The 17,114-nt window shown below is 46.4% G+C and overlaps 1 protein-coding gene across 3 annotated transcripts in view; it reads left to right on the forward strand.

Moving 5' to 3' along the window:
- Nucleotides 1–17,114, forward strand: part of TSEN34 (tRNA splicing endonuclease subunit 34) — a 167,824-nt gene that overhangs the window by 32,713 nt on the left and 117,997 nt on the right. Inside the window, exon 2 of one of the 3 annotated variants that reach the window (XM_086930345.1) lies at nucleotides 1,255–1,346. Coding sequence is in view for 1 of the 3 variants with exons in the window: in XM_086930344.1 (XP_086786470.1) it covers nucleotides 1,462–1,509 (48 nt within the window). In the remaining 2 variants the exon portion in view is untranslated. Of the gene's footprint in view, nucleotides 1–1,254; nucleotides 1,347–1,405; nucleotides 1,510–2,064; nucleotides 2,087–17,114 lie in introns of those variants that run through there. The other 2 variants (XM_086930344.1, XM_086930347.1) reach the window with 2 other exon arrangements.

A 17,114-nucleotide genomic window follows, 5' to 3' on the forward strand; every position in this document is an offset into this window, starting at 1 on the left:
CTCCACCATAGCACATCTATATAATCTCATCTGCAGTGTTCTGGGTTACCTGTGACATATTAAGGCTATCTCCCCTGGAAGAGTCTGAGTCTGAGCCCTCAGTGCCCCTCACAGAGTGCCACCCTGCCTCCGATGGAGGTCTCCCTTCGAGCACTATCTTAGCAACTGCTTGCAGTGCCACCGCTCTCTCTCGTTCTGTTTGGGAAGGACTCAGTTTCTTTGAAGTATTCCGTGCAGGTCGTCTTCTCGGTCGTTTACCGGACCTTTGCCTCTGGCGCGTCGAGGCCTGTCCCCGCGACACTGGGGAGTTTCAGTTTTAAATGTCTTCAACCATTCCCACGCCGCTTGAGGGTCTTCGCAGAAATGAGACTATGCGAAGCCGAGCAGGAAAGATGAGATAATATTGGAGTCCTTCAGCTCTCAAAGGTTTCTTAACCTCCACGAAAGAGGCACGTTTTTCGCTGAACATCAAGGGTGTAATCAGGTGTTAAGGTCAGATAAGTACTCTTACCTGAGGAGTACTTGATAGAAGTTTCGCAGAGACGCTATGAGCCAACTCCCCAAAAACCCTACCTTTTAACCTGTGTAATATTTACAAACACGAAGGCCAAGGGATAAGGTGTAGGGAGGAGGGCCGGATATGGACGCTGCATCTTCCTGTTGTCGACCTGCGAGGCAACAGGGTAGACTTGAGACTCTAACCTCAAGTTTTTAGAATGATACAGTCACTTCTTTGTTTTTAGGTTCCTGGTTAAGATACTAAACGTGTCCTACCTGCGATAGTCAGGAGTCTTGCGTAGCGTCCGTGGAGTCTTGTGACGGAGCTCCGGAGTTTTTGAGAGGTGTTATCGTCGGGTGGATGCTGCTCAGTCAAATGTCTTGTGCTGAAATTTTCCTGAACTTTATGAAAAAAATAATAATGTACAATTACTAACTTTCTTTCCTTTTCCTTTTCATGTAACACTTTCACCTTATTGGAATCACACCAGCCCCCAAGCACTTACTACTTAATTCTCCAAGTTCTTCTGATCCGTCATGTGAAACTTTGAAAGAAATTACAATTCAATAATAAAAACTAAGTCTAACATGTTCCTTGAACTTTGCAGCAAAGTGTTCTATGTCGTTTTGTGTTTTTTCTTGTGGAAAAAACGTTCCAAAAATTAGTCCCTTTATTTTCTTAATTAACGCTGTTATGCGATGGGCTCCAGTTAAATAAGAAACTCTTTACTTAGCTGTCATGATTTTGTCTTTCAGGTCTGAGGATCGGCAAGGAAACCAGAAGATATCTACTGTGACATTGTATCCAAGCAACGAAGCAAAGCAGCTTCCTGCTCGACGAAGATCAGGTAAGCCAGTGTTTCCGCTTCACTCGGTGAAAGGCTAAGTGATTTCCAGAATTCGGTTGTGGCTATTTATTGTCTGGCCACACCCGAGCAACAATGTGCATGTTGCGCGTCTTACATGTGCAGCGTCAGAGTTTTACCTGAGCTTTACAACTGCAGACAAGCTGTGAGTAAACATAAGAACGTTTCCTTTGATGCTCATTTATTCATGGCGAATTCTAGCGAATGGTACAATATGAATATGGCATAAAGTAAATACAAAATATACCACCATTATACATAATAAGCAAAATGCGTACACAAGAGAACAAAAACACAGATCAAGATCTTAACTAAGTTCAGATACATTTATAATTTATAATACACATTCATGATTCCTTATACACTTTTGGAGTGCTGGGAGCATGGGACAGGGGTGGGTTTTAACAGGGGTAATGAAAGTTGGCCCTATTCTATTACTGCACATGAAATGCAGCTAGAGATGGGATATTTTGTAGCGGAAGTAGCGGAATAATGACATAAGGGAATATAGAAATGTTGCCGTTATTCACCTCAAAAGGGCCATCTGAGCGCGCCCTATGTAACAGTATGTCCCTGTCTCTATAATGTAGGAGCCTGGCCACTACCGGCCTCGGAGGTCGGCCCTGGGCTGGCGGACTCACCGTAACACGGTGCGCTCTCTCAAGGATATAGACCTGTGTCAGGCCCTCCAGCACAACAACTTTCCGGAGCCAGGGTTCTAAGTAAGCCATTGTGTTAAAAATATTTTTTTACCCCCTCATACAGGCCCAAAATACGAATATTGTTTCTTCAGCTGCACCCTTCTCTATCCTCTGCCCTGCGTTTCAGTATCTTGATTCTGTCTGTAATTTCCACCACTTTTCTGGTCAGTGCTTGGTGTGCCAGGGATAACTCCTCGAAATTCGTCTCCACTATTTTCACCCTTTCATTAAGTTTCTGGTTTTCTGCGCGTAGAAGGCCTTGCAAAAACGATACCGTACTTGTATCTTGGTGCAGCGTCTCTTTGGTATCGGATAATGCCTCTTAGATTTTAGCTAGTTGCTATTGTATGGGATCCTCGAGCAGCTGTGCCTTCAGAGTGCCTTGGGCCTGTTCTCGCGAATCTTCTTTGAGATCAGGGGCAGCCTCCGTGTTTTCGTTCTGGTCTTGCCCAGCTTTACTACTAAATGCAGCTGGGGGGTCTTGTAGCAGTCTCCCGTAGTTGCTGTTGCCGCTGTGCCCCCGGTATATATTGTGCCGTTATTCTCCTCCGCCCATCACGTTCTGGCGGGGTGAGGAGGGGCGGCAGGGGGCAGTCACGGGTCTCTTACCGCACAACCGTGTCACTGTTTTTCTCCCAGCCCCTGCCCGGCCCAGGGCCTCAGATATCAAGCCTCTCTGAGGCAGCAGCTAGTCGCGTCACTACTACTACACTCTAGCAATGCACGTTGCCTAGGCCTGTGGAGATTCAAATGTCTCTCACCCCCACAGGGGTCACCATGTCTCTGCCCATGGCCTTCTCTATCACGCCGGTCTGCCTTCCGACTGTTCATGTCACTCAGTCCCAGGGACTCTCCAGGGCGCCGCTCTGAGTGTCCCTTGGTCACAGGTCCTTCCTGTGGTCACTGGGCCAGGCGCGTCCAACATCTAAGAGGTCTTCTGTCGCCGGGGTCGCTCCACCTTTATTTTGCGAGGCCCAGCTGCGCCCAGTCTGGCTCCAAAGGGCTACTGCTCAAGCCGACTGGCCTCTCCGGTTTCCCTCTCTCAAGCTTCAGCTCAGACCCAGTCTCTCATGCACTTGCTTCCACTGCGCCGCGCACCGCGTTTGGTAATTGCCGCAGACTCACTGTGTTTGTATTCCCTTAATGGTGGTGGCAGGGAAAGCTCATAAGTGTGAGCCGGGTATGGCAGCCCTCCAGATCCACTCTCGGCACCGCTGGTGTGTCCAGGTCTGGGCCAAGCACACGCCCGGCTCTTAACAGATCACAGCTGCCTGCGCACATTGCCGGAGTCGCAGTGCCACCTGTTCTGCGGGGCTCACGTATCACTCGCCGCTGCCGCCTCGGTTCTGCAGCATTCGGGTATTCGCCTCTGCGGGGCAAGCCCCCGCTTCTCCCGTCCTCAGGTTTCCTCAAAGGGGGGAAGACACCGCAGCAGTCAGGCGAGGCCGTCACTCAGCCTGGCCCCCAGCCTCGCGCTCCTCGCAGCAGTCTACCGCGGCCACGCCCAGCCCAGCCTTCGGTCCGCTCTCGGGTGCTCTGTCGCGGCTCAGCTGTCCTTTCACCACGGGCCCCCACAGGAGTCAGCGGTCCCCTACAGAGCTACCGCGCACCCCTCCATGTCCGTCGGTCCACCGGTTGCTTCATATTTGACCGGATAATTATCGGGTCAGTGCAGAGCTCCCAGCTCATGCGTCCGCCATTACTGGCAGTCAAGCCACGCCCCGCTTCACCAGTCTTTATCTTACAATTAGGATCTCCCTTTTTCCCAAGCTTGTCTTCGGACATGTTGACTGATAACTCCATTCTGATCTTAATGTCAACTTCTTCCTGAGTTTTGACCGAACCTAAATAATCCTGTCCTTCCATATAAACAATCTTTGTCAAATTCTTACAAACTCTCGCACAATTACTTATTTTCCTTTCATGCACGTTTTACCTAAAGCTGAACAATAGTTAGCATTAACAATATGAGCTTGAGTGCTACATCTGTAACATGCCCCATCAGGAGTACTTAACCATTATCAGGTTTCTCGGAATCTATTCTGGCTCATGTGAGAGTGTCAGAGCTTTGAGTGCTGGAAACAGTCATTTTAAGTGGGTGCTGAGCAGCTGGATGTCCAATCGGCCCATCCGCTGATCCCAACCTGCTTCTGCATCAGGTTTCCTGAGTCCACCAAGTGCGCAAAGGAGGCCACGATCTCCAGTGATCAGTGATTTAAAGGTGCAGGAAGATGCTGAAAGGCACATTCTATAGGTAAAAAGTGACCGCCAATGCTGGGACAAACCAGGGACTTTTTTATTTGTTTAGTTTTCTGATGTTTTTCTTGCCTCTACTGTGTCTTCTGGTGTTGTGTTGTGTTTACCTTGTCAAAGCGCCAGGACGCCCCTTCGCTGGGGCAGCTGTGCGCGGTACAAATATAAATAACATAACATAACATAACATAACTGTTATATTTAGCCTGTCTTCTTTCTACCTCTGGGGATTTCATGGTCACTCACATGATGTCACCACTAGAACCTTGGGTGACATCATGGAGTGTTTGGGGCTTAGCCTGGTGACAACTGGCAGTTGGAACCAGGCAGGCTGAGTGGCAAGCTGGTCACTCCTGGTGGGTCTTCTTTCTAACTTGACTTATCATCCTGAAGACTTGAATAAAGTAACCTACATGATACCAGGCTCCAGCTCTTATTTACAACATTTTTGGCAACTTTGAGAAATTTTGGAGCGTATTTACAAGGTGCAGACAACGGGAACAAGAAGAAAAGAACCCTCAGCGCAAAGCAAAAGCAAGTATTAAGGAACTTTTCAAGAACTTTTAAATTAAAGAACTTTTAAATTAAAGAAAGTTTGAAGCAGAAGACAAGACATGCACTCATTCAACATTATTCGACCTGCGCAATGTGAAAGGCGCAACTGGAAATGGCTGTTCTTGAAATATGAGCGAGGTCATTCTGATGAGAAATGTGCCACAAGTACATAAACTTTCATTGACATTTTTAGACATCGCAGGTTATCTGCGCAATACATAACTGTCATTTTTCTTTTTAAATGAGAAGAGCACGAGGAACGCGTGCAGCCTACCTTCTCCCTTCAGCTTCTTATGACGTGATTCCTTTGTCCTGCACTTGCACGTTTGGCAGCAGAGGCGTGCCCAGAGCCACCCAGCGCTGCGTGGAATGCGTGCCACCATCTCATTAGAGCATTACACCGAGCGTCACCATGGAAACGACCCATGGGACTAGAGAAGAGAGAATATTGCCGTTTTAACATGGCAGTGTGTGTCACATCGCAAGAAAGTTTTACTTTTGGGATGAAAAGTGTAACTCGTGTGCAACTATTTTTCAGGGGAATAAAAGAACTCTTGATGGTCGATTTATTAAAGCCTGGCACAAACATTCTGGATGGGACAGGGGAGTAAAGCCCTGACAATGAGGGGAGTATTATCCGAATGCTGTTTATTTTTATGGAAGACGTCGCAAATCTTGCCATATTTACAGCGTTTCCTACCACTGAAGAGAACTTTGAGGAGAACTCGGGTGAGAGACCGCTCACCGGAGCATGGGATTTTTTTTTTAACATTATTTTTGCTGGTCATTTGTAGTGTTTGTCTCGTGCTTTCTGGGAGTGGTGGTTGGTGAGTGTGTGTGGTGGTTCTTTTGTCTCATTACTGTTCATTTTGGGGTGGAGTGTGCCTTATACACTATGTTTCAGGGAAGAGTGTATTTTCTTTTTGGTATGGTTGGTTACAAATTAATGGTGTGTACAGTGAGTACCTGCGTAGTGTTGCGTTTAGACTGCTGTGAGCTACGAGGAGTATTTTCAGGTGTCGTGAGTGGCGTGTGAGTGGCAAGTGTCGTATTATTGTGCACCTACAGGGTGGTGTGCATTAATGGCTTGTTGCTTTTGGGGTCAGGAGGGCCCTGTACAGTTTATTATAGGAGGAGTTGTTTTTCAAATTTGTATACATGGCTTGCATGTGTGGTTGTGTGTTGGGAGTTATAAACTTCTTTACTCATATTTTCTATGAAGTGTACCCTGCCTCTTTTATGGTTTTGGGATTATGAATGTATCCCAGTTATGGTTCACGGGGAGAGTTGTACCCCATTACAGTTTAGAGTATGTTCTTTAAAATGTAAGGGTACCCCTTTAGTATTTGGGGACAGAGCAGAGGCTACTCCAAGGTGCAGGTTACGGGGAGGGTTATACCCCGTTACGGAGCAAAGTTGACTCCATTAAGTTTGTATTTGTGTTTCCCAAGGAAAGGAGCTGGGACTTGGGACTGGTTGTGTTTGGGATGTGTTGTCATTGACTTTTGTTTGTAACTGTTTGGGATGTGTTTGTTCTCCATCTGTGGAATGGATGTATGTGTACTTTCATATGGATGTGTACACACAAGCTAATTTTATTTATTGTATTTCCATCTTGTTGATTTCCCTAAAGAAAGGAGATGTGTTATATTTAGCCTGTCTTCTTTCTACCTCTGGGGATTTCATGGTCACTCACATGATGTCACCACTAGAACCTTGGGTGACATCATGGAGTGTTTGGGGCTTAGCCTGGTGACAACTGGCAGTTGGAACCAGGCAGGCTGAGTGGCAAGCTGGTCACTCCTGGTGGGTCTTCTTTCTAACTTGACTTATCATCCTGAAGACTTGAATAAAGTAACCTACATGATACCAGGCTCCAGCTCTTATTTACAACAATAACAATGGAGTGTAATTACTCTATTGTCCCTGATTCCTCCTCAGTTTCTTCCACACGCTGCCTCCATCTAGCGCAGAATATTGCTGCGACCATGGTGAGCAACGCCTTTAGTTGCCGAGGGCAAAGGAGATCCGTATTCCTATGGTGTGCAGAAGCAGCTGGCCTAAGGGTCGGTACGGCTTGTGCCACAGCCCTCCCTTGGCCCTGCTTGCAAGTCACCATTGCCAGCACCAAGAGGAAACACCTAGAGGTAACAGTCCCAAAAGCTGTTACCGTCGTAACCCAACGGCTCTCAATTGGTAACTTGTGACTGACTGAGCTCGCATGCAAACTCGCACGCAAGTACATTTGTATTCTTCACATGTAAGAAACAAGGACTTAACCCCGGGGACCACATCTTACAAGATGGTTAGATTACAAATTGACCTTGATTACACGCCATGGACACAGCAACGTACATTTAGCAACCAGCTCCTAACTGGGAGATCTTGGCTAATTCAGGAAATCAGGCAATGCCAGACACCAAAAAACGCTGAATGCAAAGAAGTCTCCAAGGTTTTATCTCTACTTCATTAGCGTTCGCCAGTCCTCACCACAACTTTTGGTCATCAGCAGGTCTGACCTCTGACCTCAAGAAGCTAAAAGCAACAAAAAAGCACTTCAATTCCACCCCTCACCAGGAAGTCAACAAGAGTGCTCGTTATGCTGCTGATAACGAGTTTCTCGAAGCCAGCACAACTGAGTTCTGGGAACATATTACTCCAGAAGAGTCTGAAAAAAATAATATGCCCAATTTTAAAAATTACTCAACCAATTGGTACACACGTTCAGCTCCCCTGAATGCTATGATTACAGTACTTTCAAGGCAAAATGTAACCATGGAAAAACAATGTGCTGCTGCTGAAGAACTGTAGACGTTGGTTGCGGGGATTGACTCCAACCTTAATGAGCTGAATTAATTAATAATTCAAGCTCAAACAGCAACCTCGAAGGCGCTTAACCCTGTACTTTTGCCTGTGCCAATCTTTTGTTTCAAAGCTAAAAGAGGTACTAAAAGAAGTACCATCCATCTTACAAACCAATGTAAAAGATTTCAAGGCAACTAATCTTTCCCAATTGTCTAGTTTACCTTGCTTCTCGGACAATACGACAGACAAAGCTACACTGACTAGGGAAATTATCATAGCAGCTGAAGCCTCTTCAGTATGGAGTAAGCCTAACAAAAGCCCTTTACCGTCATGTATTCTGAGTGAATCACTGGCTCTAATAAAGAAATCTTTACCGTTGTGCAAAAAAGTGGCGCTTCCTTGCCGGAATCCTGATAATCAACAGGAAATGGATATCCTTCTAAAACCACTATATAGATCAAGGGTCCCCAAGATTATCTTAACCGCAATATCATCTTAAAATGATTGAAATCATTACAAAATAACTCAAAGTTCTTAGCTTAGACCAGGGCCAGGGGGGTGGGCATCCTCATACTCAAAGCGCTGCCCCCGGTAATCACGGACACGTGGACAGACCCTGTTGTTTTTTTTGCCGCAGCGACGGGCAAATGGGAGGGGCGCCTTCTGGTGTTCAGCTCATGCTATATAACGCCGTAGCTTCACTCGGCGATCCTCCCACAGCTCAGTTCACTCATAATGGGCTTACCCACAGGCACCCTACTTATTAGCGGGGACACAAATGCAGTAATGAACCCTGAAATTGATAGGTCTGGCCCTCAAATGAGCGCACAGGGGGAACATGGCCTTGCGGACTTCACGAGGGCGCTGGGTCTGGTGGATCTATGGCGGGCACATAATCCTTCACTAAGGCACTACACTTTCTACTCGGCCAGGCATGGGTCCTTCTCCAGAACAGACCATTTGTTCATGCACACAGATAAAGTGGGGGACTTCTCTTATGCATACCACGTGGCGAGGGGGATCTCTGATCATGCACCGGTGTGTGCCACACTCAAAGGCCCGATTATTGATAGGGCAGCCTTCCCACGGATAGATCCATGGTGACTGCGAGAACCATTACTTACTGATAAGATCTGGGAGGGTTCCGAGCAGTATTTTAAAGAAAATAAGGGGACAGTACAGTCGCTTATCACGCTCTGGGAGGCATACAAGATGGTATTGAGGGGGCAGGCACAGGGACTAATTGGAGCGCAGAAAAAGAAAGAGACCCTGGAATGTAGACAGCTCGAGCAAGAGATCAGTCAGATGGAGGGCGAGGCTGAGAAGGCGTCATGCGCGGATTCGCGACATCGATTAGAGCTGAAACAGTGGGACCTACGAGCACTAGCGGACGGAGAGGCACGGGCATATGTGCTAGCCACCCAAAACCGCCTCTACGATGGGCGGATAAGGCCCTTGAACTCTTAGTGTGGCTGGAGAGGCGGGGCAGAGATAGGTCCTGTTTGATGGGGATCCGTGACACAGGAGTGCTTCAGACCACCAGTTCTGACGTCACAGAGACCTTGGCGGTGCACTTTGAGCATGTGTACGCTCCGGTGAGCACAAGGTCGACAGCAGACTGTGAGGAATTCCTTAGGGATTTTAACATGCCACCGGTGCCCCCAGAAGCCTGTGATCTAGTGGCGAACCTGACGGTAGAAGAATTGGATAAAGCATTGAACTCGCTTAATCTGGGGAAGGCGTCCGGATCCAATGGGCTTCCAGTCGAAATTTACAAGAAGCAGGCAACGATCATACTCCCCCCGCTCTTAGAGATGCTGCAGGAGGCGCGAGAGGTAGGTCATCTCCCGGCGGACCAACGGGCAGCCACGATAGTGATGATTTACAAGGAGGGTAAGTCGGCAGACCAGTGCAGCTCCTATAGGCCTATCTCCCTTATCAAGGTAGAGGCCAAGGTCCTGGCAAAGGTGTTGGCAGACAGGGTGCTGTCGGTAATTAAGGAACTGGTGCACGTGGACCAGTCAGGGTTCATGCCTAGTATAAGCACTAGGCTCAACCTGCGACGGCTTTATGGGGTGTTGCACATGACCGAGGGTAATGTATCTCAGCAGACGGCCTTAATGTCACTAGACGCCTCAATGGCCTTTGACAGTATCGAATGGCCTTACTTGTTTATGGCCCTTCAGCGGCTGGGCTTTGGCCCTTCCTTTTGCAGCTGGGTCAAGCTCCTATACGAGGGACCCACGGTGCGAGTAAGGGTGAATGGTGCCCTGCCTCAATCCTTTCAGCTTCGGTGGGGCACGCAGCAGGGATGTCCTCTCTCACCGCTCCTGTTTACCCTAGCATTGGAGCCCCTGGCTCACTGGGTCAGGAGGGATCCTGAGATTTGGGGGTTGCAGGCACCAGAAGATTGGGAAGGGTGTATTTCCTTATACGATGACTACATAGTACTATATCTGGCACGGCCGTATTACTCCATAGTGCGGTCCTACATATTTTTGAGTTGTTCGGTAGCTATTCGGGATACAATATCAACTGGTCAAAGCCGGCAATCTTTCCTCTCTCAGGACCCCCAACCCAACCCCACCCCCCCATCCCCTCCCCCTCCTGTGTTTCACGGTGTTCCGCAGCCCCGGTGGATGGTTTTAAATACTTGGGGATATACATCACCGGAGACCAGAAAGAATTCCTGGCGAGAAATCTGGGGCCTCAAATGAGTCGTCTAGCTGCTGATGTTAGCCACTGGCGCTTGCTTCCGCTCTCACTTATGGGACGGGCAGCTCTATATAAGATGTTGATGCTACCGCAACTTCTATACATACTGCAGAACACTCCCTTCCAGGTACCACAGATGATTTTTAAGTGTATAGCACAGGAAGTGTGGTCTTTGCTGTGGGTGGGCGGGCGGGTCGCCGAGAATTGCCCTACAGAAACTACATAGGGGTGTCTTTGATGGAGTGATTGCAGTTCCCCCAACTGCAGGAGAATAATGATTGGGTCTATGTGGGGATAAAAGAGCCGGCCTACAGAGGATAGGGCATTGATGTCACAGGGTAATTGTATTCTTGGCGGATGTGCCCAGACTGGCCGGAACATACTAAGGTGGTGGTTCAATGTTGAAAAGACGCCAACAAATCCCTGGGCTGGGCTGGGCGGCTGATGGGCAGAATGCCGCTTTGGGCGGGCGATCCTCTTAAGGAAGTGGCTGCTCTGTCAGTATTTATGGGGCTGGCGCCGGATTGGCGTTGAGTACCTGGGCGACGTATGGAAGGGAGACTGACCTTGTTCATTTGACTATTTGCAGAAAGAATACAATATGCATGACTCGCAGCGATACACACATCTGCGGCATTCACATGCTTTGCGTACTCACATCCAACAGGGGGTTTCTATTCCAGACTATTCCCCGCTTGAAGACCAGATATTGCTGGATCCAATACAGGGGAAACCCACCTCCCCGATCTACCGCAAATTGATCACCAACCTCCCAGATCCCTTGGTCTCTCTTAGGGCGGCCTGGACCGATGACCTAGGAGTTCTCGATGATGAGGACTGGCAAGAGGCGTTCCAGAGCCCTAGGGAAGTGGCTATGCGCGTTAGATTCAGATTAGTGCAGCTTAAGATCCTGCATCGCATCTACTATCCTCACACTCACCTGGGGTCGTGCCATGTCTGCGCAGTGTGTTAGGGCGTGCGGAGAGGAAGGTACCTTCATACACATACTGTGGGAATGTCCCGAGGTTTCCATATTCTGGCGGAAGGTTACGGAAGTCATGTCGGAAGTGGTGGGCGAGCCTATCGCACTAGACCCCAAATGGCTTCTTCTCATGATTAGAGGCGAGGCAGACTGGTCCAGATATGTGGGTATATGGTTGGCATTGTCAGCGGGGGTGGCCAAGTGCAACATTGCCAGAAATTGGGGGGGGGGGCCCAGGCACGCCCCTCCCCCTGATTGAGGAATGGAAACGTGACCTCGATTGGTGCCAGAGAGCAGAGGAAACAGTGTATAAGAGCAGGGTGTGTGCCAAGAAATGGGAACGGTATGGATGCCATGGAGGAGATACAGAGGGCTGGGGTGGGGGAGGGAGGGTTATAGACCAGTAATTTGGTGTTGAATAACAACGGGGCCTGCTCCACCCGAGATTGTGTCGACTATGATTTTCTGTACATGGCAACTAATGTCCTCATGGTATTGTCTCTATATGATGTGGTCTCTCGAGTCTGTTAATAAAAAGATTTTTTTTTTTAAGTTCTTAGCTCAGAAAATCAGTAAAATTGCATTCCTCCCAGGGATAGGAGACAACCAACCTAACTTTAAATTCCAAGGCTGCAGCAGACTACCTACTCAATCAGAGACAACAATGCTATTGAACTGGGGCATCAAAATCAAACAAATCTAGCATCCATTTTCAGTGTTGTACTGAGCAAGCAATCACTCAACTCAATTTCGTGTACCAAGCTAACTCAAGCTCAATTAATAACCACCTCCTGATTCCATTAGCAATTCAGTACAGCAGCCAATACGTGCGCATAACCCTGAGGGGTTTTAGTCAATTAAGATTACTGTCGACATCAGAAATCAAGGAGGCAGAACTAGCATTTCAGGGAGAAAGCCCCTCAAACAAATGCAACAAGACTGCTTCTCATTAACCGGAACTCTGGCAAACCACAATCGACAAGCAATAGTCAGTGGCTCCACAGTACATCAGAGTCCCGGAGTGTGGTAGTTTGGCAGTTTGGCAAATTGAGCAAACACCTGGTATAATGTGGGATGGAATTAAATCAGTACGCAAGAGAATGCTATTAATTATCTGTTGCAATTTGATCTGATTTGCCTGCAAGAAACTTGGGCGACAAAACCAACTCTCCTGGCTGGTTATGAATTACACTTCATACCCGCTGTCAAGATGACTGCAAAAGGGAGTCCAGCAGAAGGCTGTCAATTGTATGTAGAACAAGCATGAATTTTTAAAACAGAAAGATTAAATATTAGGGAATGATGGCTTCTGGTCATATCGTTAACCATTTCAAACTGGCTGCATCGGAAACTTCTAATGTTATGCAAATACCTGAAGCCCGATCAAACATCTGTAAATAAAAAAACAAAGTAGATAATTTCTGCAACTACTAGGAATTCACCTTAGCACACCCTGATACCAGACTAATCAGCATGGGAGACTTTAATCTAAATTATTTTCACTTTGATGCAGATATTTAGTTCACTAAACTATAAGATTTAACCTGGCAGAATCCATCCTGACAGTTCCACCTGCAGAAGTGAGACATTTTCGGCAATGACTTAATTGCAATACTTCACAGCATCGACCTACAAGCTTTGAATGGCTGCAATAAGTACGGCCATCTGGTGGCCTTCGCACATGGTGCTGAAACGTGACACATAACTCGATTATGCCATTTTCTTGCTTACCCTTTTTATACAGCTCATAGAATTCCAGTTCGAACATCGACTGGAAAGGGACCACTTCCACAGAAAACAGTACTGCAGATAGGCTGCTATAAATTCCAGCATGCAAATAATTTAGGATACTTCTCTACAAGCCTAAGAGCAGGACGTGTTTAATGGACATCAAACGTAGAGAAGCATTTTAAATAATGGAACAGCAGAAATGATAAGGAATGTATCATCTAAAAACAAGTACCATAGTAATTGATCCATTCAGCCATGTAACTTGCACAAATACTTTGGGAACCCTATACTCCAAATTAGCCAGTGTCTTCTTTAATCTCAGCAGCATTAATGGTCTTCTGTCAAAAGGACCAAATCATGGTACACCTATGCTCTTCGGGAAGGGGAACAAAAAGTGGCTAAACTGGCCAGACTAATATATAAACCAAATTTTATCTCAGCAGCATTAATGGTTTTCTATCAAAGGGACTTAAATCATGGTACACCTGTGCTCTTCGGAAAGAGAAAAGAAAAGTGGCTAAACTGGCCAGACCAATATATAAACCAAACCATGAGGCTGACCTGCGCAATGTTGAGTTCTCCAAACTGCGGAAGCGCGATACAAGAAACTGGTCTGGGAAGCAAAGCAAGTGGCCAACAAGCAAACTTGGACTTTTTTTCTACACAAAACTTGTTCTCGTTCCAAAAATAGTTAATTCTGGAACTGGAAGAACCAATAAATGGCGCCAATTGAACCACCAAACTGTAACATCAAAAAGTATTCCCTTTGGCATCCAACCTCACAATAGGTCATATTCATAAACGTTTCAAACAACATACAATCTCAAACTCAATCACAACACATATAGACAACCTCCACAATCAGTGCCACAGGATTAATGACTGTATCAAATATTTTATATAAATATATTTTTCACAAAAGATTGAGACACATCAAACATAGGGCCAGATGTAGGAGAGCGAATACCAGTCGGTAATGGGCGATTTCGGCCGTTACCAACCGGTATTTAGGATTTGGCATGTAGGGGCCATCGTTTTACAGAATCGGTAAATTTACTGATTCGGTAAATTTACCGATACTGTAAAATACCAAATCAGTAATTTTACCAATTCGGTAAATCCACATGTAGGTGACACTCCTAAGAGTGTCACAGGCCCTTAAGAGTCGGTATTTTACCACCCAATCCTATTGGGTGGTAAAATACCGAATTCAGGTGAGCATGCACATCTGTGCATGCACACCTGTGCCATGTGACACACAGACATGCGCTTAGGGCATGTGTGTGTGCCACATGTCACACATGCCTGTATTTGGGGTGCTAGAGGGTGTCAAAGTGACACCCCCTGCACCCTTGCAGGATTCGGTATTTACCGATTCAGTAATTACCGAATCGTTATTGCCCATTGATTCCTATGGGCTTCATGGCCCATAGGAATCAATGGGCAATACCGATTCGGTTTTTACTGAATCGGTAAATACCGAATGTTACCGATTCGGTAATTCACATTTAGAAATTACCTACATCTCCCACCTTCAAATTTACCGATTCATAAATACCGAATCGGTAAAATTCGGTATTTATGAATCGGTAAATTGAAGTTACCTACATCTGGCCCCTAATCTTGTAATTTATATGTATAAAATGCAATTCATGGAAAAGATAAAAACATATTCCTAAAAAAACATTATTAAACTGTTTCACCATAATTAAAAATCCACACCACAAATAAGGAAGAGAGAATGCATAAGACAATACACTTTGTTATTAATTCATCTGATAGTTTGTGCAAATAATCAATACAGGCAGATGATCAGTAGAGAATTCTCATTTAGTGTGCCTGCTTGTTCCACATGTTTGATTGACTATAGGAAAGCCTTTGATAGTGTAGATAGGGGCCTCCTATGGCAGAAATTGAGTAGTTGGGGCCTCCTTGCCAAAATACTGATGCCTATTATTGTCCTTTACTTCCAAAATTGGATACAAATAAAATTAAGCAGTGACGGCGTGCTTTCCCATAAGGTTTATTTAAACAAAGGCCTTAAACAGGGGGGTGTACTGGGCCCTATCCTTTTCTACTTATTCATCGCTGATATGGAAACAGCAGGGAAAAACCCAAAGGGCCTGGCTACTGAAACTCAACGGCCGACAATTATTTATTTGTTTTATTTATTTAATTTATTTGTTTAAGAAGTTTTATATAGCGCTGGCTCCACTCAGGGGTATCAGAGCGCTTTACATTAGTATGATAACCTTAAAAAGAATAAATAGTCGTTATTAAACCCAGATCTTTTGACTGGGTGTGAGTGTTTGATTGGTTCAGATGCTCCGTCCATTAACACCCCCTTTTTTACTGCTTTTGGCCACCATAAGTGTGGCAGGGTATGCTCAGACGTGAGTCCCTTGCTCAGTTTGCCACTGGATTCAAGCAAGCCGGGCTGAAGACGGCTGGAATGCCAGAAACCGGTCCTCAGAAGCTTGTTTCCGGTCCAGGGAAGGCATGGCTTGGCAGTTCGGGCTGGACTGTTCCCATGAGGCACAGGGTCAGACTGATTTGCATATAGCCATGTCTGAACTGGGGTGGCAGAGTGGGCTAAAGAACGGTGATGGATTAAACCCAGATCTTTTGACTGGGTGTGAGTGTTTGATTGGTTCAGATGCTCCGTCCATTACCATCCCCTTTTTTACTGCTTTTGGCCGCCATAAGTGTGGCAGGGTATGCTCAGAAGTGAGTCCCTTGCTCACTTTGCCACTGGATTCAAGCAAGCCGGGCTGAAGACAGCTGGAATGCCAGAAACCGGTCCTCGGAAGCTTGTTTCCGGTCCAGGGAAGGCATGGCTTGGCAGTTCGGGCTGGACTGTTCCCATGAGGCACAGGGTCAGACTGATTTCATATAGCCATGTCTGAACTGGGGTGGCAGAGTGGGCTAAAGAACGGTGATGGATTAAACCCATATCTTTTGACTGGGTGTGAGTGTTTGATTGGTTCAGATGCTCCTTCCATTACCACCCCCTTTTCTACTGTTATTACAAATGCAGCATTCCTGCATGGTGGACTAAAAAAGCGTATTGAGTACTAAAGACTAATTGACGACAAAAAAAACCATAAGCATGGGCAATTAAAAAAAACGCATGAAAAGGATGACGTAACAAATTATAATACAGTACACATGGGGTGGGCTCAAAGGTCAGAATAAAACTGGCGGTGTTGAGTGCGTGAGGAGGGTGGGATGGGGATGATAGTTAGGGGAGAGGGGGGAAACAGGGTGGAGAGGGGTCGGGAAGGGGATGAATCGGAGAAAGGTGGAGACGGTAGGGGTGGTACGGAGGAGGTAGAGTATTGCATGTACAGTAAGAGAGGGATTATGTACCCCAATATTTGTTAAGCAGGTGTATTTTAAGGTTCTTTTTTGAAACTAACATAAGAGGGGTTACCACGTTGCTCTTTAGGGAGGGCATTCTAGAAGCTGGGGGTCTTACCAGAGAAGGAGCAGGATTGAGAGTCTTTTTTTTTCAAAAGAGGAGGGGGTGAGAAAAAGAGAGTTGGTGCTTCTCATTGGGAGGGCGCAACCTGCTTTGTTGACTTTGTTTGAGAGATAGAGCGGGGTCTTTTGATAGAGGGCTTTGTACGTAATGCATGCAATTTTAATGGAAGATCTGCCTTTGATAGGAAGCCATTTAAGGTCCTTGAAGGCAAGTTAGATGTGGTTGAAAAGTTTACTGTCGGTTGTTAGCCTGGCTGCTAGGTTGAGAACAGATTTGAGGGATGCAAGGCGAACTTTGGGAGTTCCGGAGAGTAGGGCGTTTCCGTAGTCAATTTTCGAGAGGACTAGAGATTGGACAACTGGTTTGAAATCTTCCACTGTAATGAAAGGTTTGATTTTTTTGAGATGTCGGAGATTGAAGAATGCTCCCTTTGCCGAATTTTTTTATGTGGGAGTCGAGCGTTAGCTTACTGTTGATGGTGATGCCAAGAGATTTTACTGATTCGGCAAGGGAGAAAGAACAGT

The sequence above is a fragment of the Lissotriton vulgaris genome, chromosome 7, assembly GCF_964263255.1.
Source record: "Lissotriton vulgaris chromosome 7, aLisVul1.2, whole genome shotgun sequence".
Classification (NCBI taxonomy): Eukaryota; Metazoa; Chordata; class Amphibia; order Caudata; family Salamandridae; genus Lissotriton; species Lissotriton vulgaris.